The 2,228-nt window shown below is 41.2% G+C and overlaps 1 protein-coding gene across 1 annotated transcript in view; it reads right to left on the bottom strand.

Annotated features, from left to right (window-relative positions):
• The window catches only part of vgll4l (vestigial like 4 like), a 4,224-nt gene extending 3,705 nt beyond the window's left edge, over nucleotides 1-519 (bottom strand). Inside the window, exon 1 of the mRNA XM_017417118.3 lies at nucleotides 298-519. Within this exon, the coding sequence (XP_017272607.1) occupies nucleotides 298-364 (67 nt within the window). The 5' untranslated portion in view covers nucleotides 365-519. The remainder of the gene's footprint in view (nucleotides 1-297) is intronic.
• Nucleotides 520-2,228: the final 1,709 nt, after the last annotated feature.

The raw sequence follows: 2,228 nt of genomic DNA, 5'->3' as shown, positions 1-2,228 counted from the left end.
AGTGACATCAGAAAATCAACACTACATTTTTAAACAGTGTTTGAAGCTAAATGTGACAAAATTTAGGCATGAATTTTTAGCAGAAGCTAAATGTGACAAAATTTAGGCATGAATTTTTAGCACAAGCTCCTTTACAAACGGCGCCCCATACATTATTAGCTAAAATTATGTAGATATGGATCACAAGAATGTCACAACATTAACAACAGACTTATTTCCACAGATCGAGGTAATACAAATATTGTCTGTCTTCAAACAACACAAGGTAATAAAAGTAAGGCATTAAACTGAGCTTACCTTCTAATATGTAGACTTTGAAGCCGCTGTTTATCCGGGTAATGTACTGGAAGTTGGCGACAGCCATGGCTCCTTGACTCTGTTTGCGTGGAGGCGAAATACGAAGGAACACGTTCGCCGCTGGGGATCACAGGACACCACGAGCCTCAGCTGCGGATTGTATTCGAAAGGTAAATGAGCTGCAGGGTCTGAGCTCAGGCAGGTAAAGTATCCAGGTGAGCTCAGGTAGGCACAGTCACTTTCCCGTGACTCATCCCCTGCACTGAGATTGGCTGCAGCCTGGGCCAATGGCGAAGCCCTCATCCATTCACTTCTGTTGTTATTGTGTGCTAGGCGGAATGTTCTCACAGGTAGACCTGTTTCAAAAGTGGAAAGTTGAGTTGCTAAATGTCACGGTGAGAATGAGTTCGCGCCTGTTTTTTTTTTTTGCCTGATTGAGGCCCTTGTTTTGATGAGCAAAATCTCAGCGAATGTAAATGAGCAAAACAACTCTTTTCAGTCACGCACTCCTTTCTTTTTAGAAGACTTGTATGTTTTTGTTCAGAGTTCTTGTGCGGGCAAAGTGAGTCTTTTGTTTCTCTCCATGAAATCCGCACCTGTCCCCCCCCACCCCCACGCCCCACCTAACCACCTCCCCCCCTCCTTTCCACTCCTGCAATCTCACCAAACTGCATTTTTCTGAGTGCTTAGCCCACCGAAGGGCTCCAGTCATTCCACTGACCTGCCCATACACGCTCTGTACTCTGAGAGCCCGCCTCAACACTAATCCAAAGGCATTTGTTAGAGGCCGGACAAAGGCTCATAAGTCCTGAAAACGCTGCAGCCATGAGAACAATCTTATCTGAGCGTACAGATGAGTTTGGCCACGTTTATGATGTTGGATGTACAAAGGAAATTTAAAAAAAAAAAGAAGTACTTTTAGAGTGTGAATGACGTGCTTTGGAACACGTTACCACACTGACAAGTAATAAAAATGATCCTTTATTGCTCTTTTTATTTATCCCTATAGCCTGAACAGTGCCTTCTGATACAAAAAGTTGCAATAAAATATCTCACTGTCACAATTCGGCAACACTAAGGTTTTATTTCAGCTCAACAGTGCCCCCTTAAGTCACATGCTACAAAAACGAGGAATCAAAACTCACACAAAACCATTGCCTTAGTGCTGTTTTTTAGGATCTAGTGACCGAAAAGTAGTGTTTTGATACACACGTCTGTTTAAATGCAAGTTTGCTCAGTGAGAAATTCATTTAAAAATGCAAAGAATTTAGCTTTAGAATGCGAAGAATCCAAGTGGCCAGTCAAGTTCTATTTCTGAAACATTCATCCTTTTGTTTGCAGCTTGAACAGTGAATATGGCAGGACGTCTCTGATTGTCCCAAAAAGGATGTTCGAGGAAACTGCGTTCTGCCCAGGAATCTGGTTTTTAAACCATTTTTTAAAAACCATCCTTGATTATAATGACGAAAAGCATCAATAATGGAAAACAAATCCTGCAAGTGGCGTCAGTTTTTGATTTCAAACGTGCAAGAAAATGCATGGTTTATCAGAAGTCTTTGTAAAGCAGGCATGGAATGACAAGTATGAATTTTTTACATAGCGTTCTAATGACGCTGCAACGCCTTTGCATCATCAGCTTTTCGAAAACACTTTGAAAAAGAACCACCATATACTCAACTAATTTGAATTATTGTCACAATCTGAAAGAAAAGACACTTTTCTATGAGGGGCCGTTTAGGACAAAATGTACGTTTTGTCTCTCACACACTACAAAAAACTCACGCAAACTGGAAAAATATTCACGCACACTCAAAAAAAACCCCTCACGCACTCTCAAAAAATATTCAAATTGTGTATACACACTACTAAAATGCCACACGCATACAAATTTTATCTTTCTCACACACACACACTGTCCCGACGACTCGCAC

This window comes from Kryptolebias marmoratus, linkage group LG1 (genome assembly GCF_001649575.2).
Source record: "Kryptolebias marmoratus isolate JLee-2015 linkage group LG1, ASM164957v2, whole genome shotgun sequence".
Lineage (NCBI taxonomy): Eukaryota > Metazoa > Chordata > Actinopteri > Cyprinodontiformes > Rivulidae > Kryptolebias > Kryptolebias marmoratus.
Note: the sequence above shows the minus strand (reverse complement) of the source record. Positions and strands in the feature narration are given on the sequence as shown.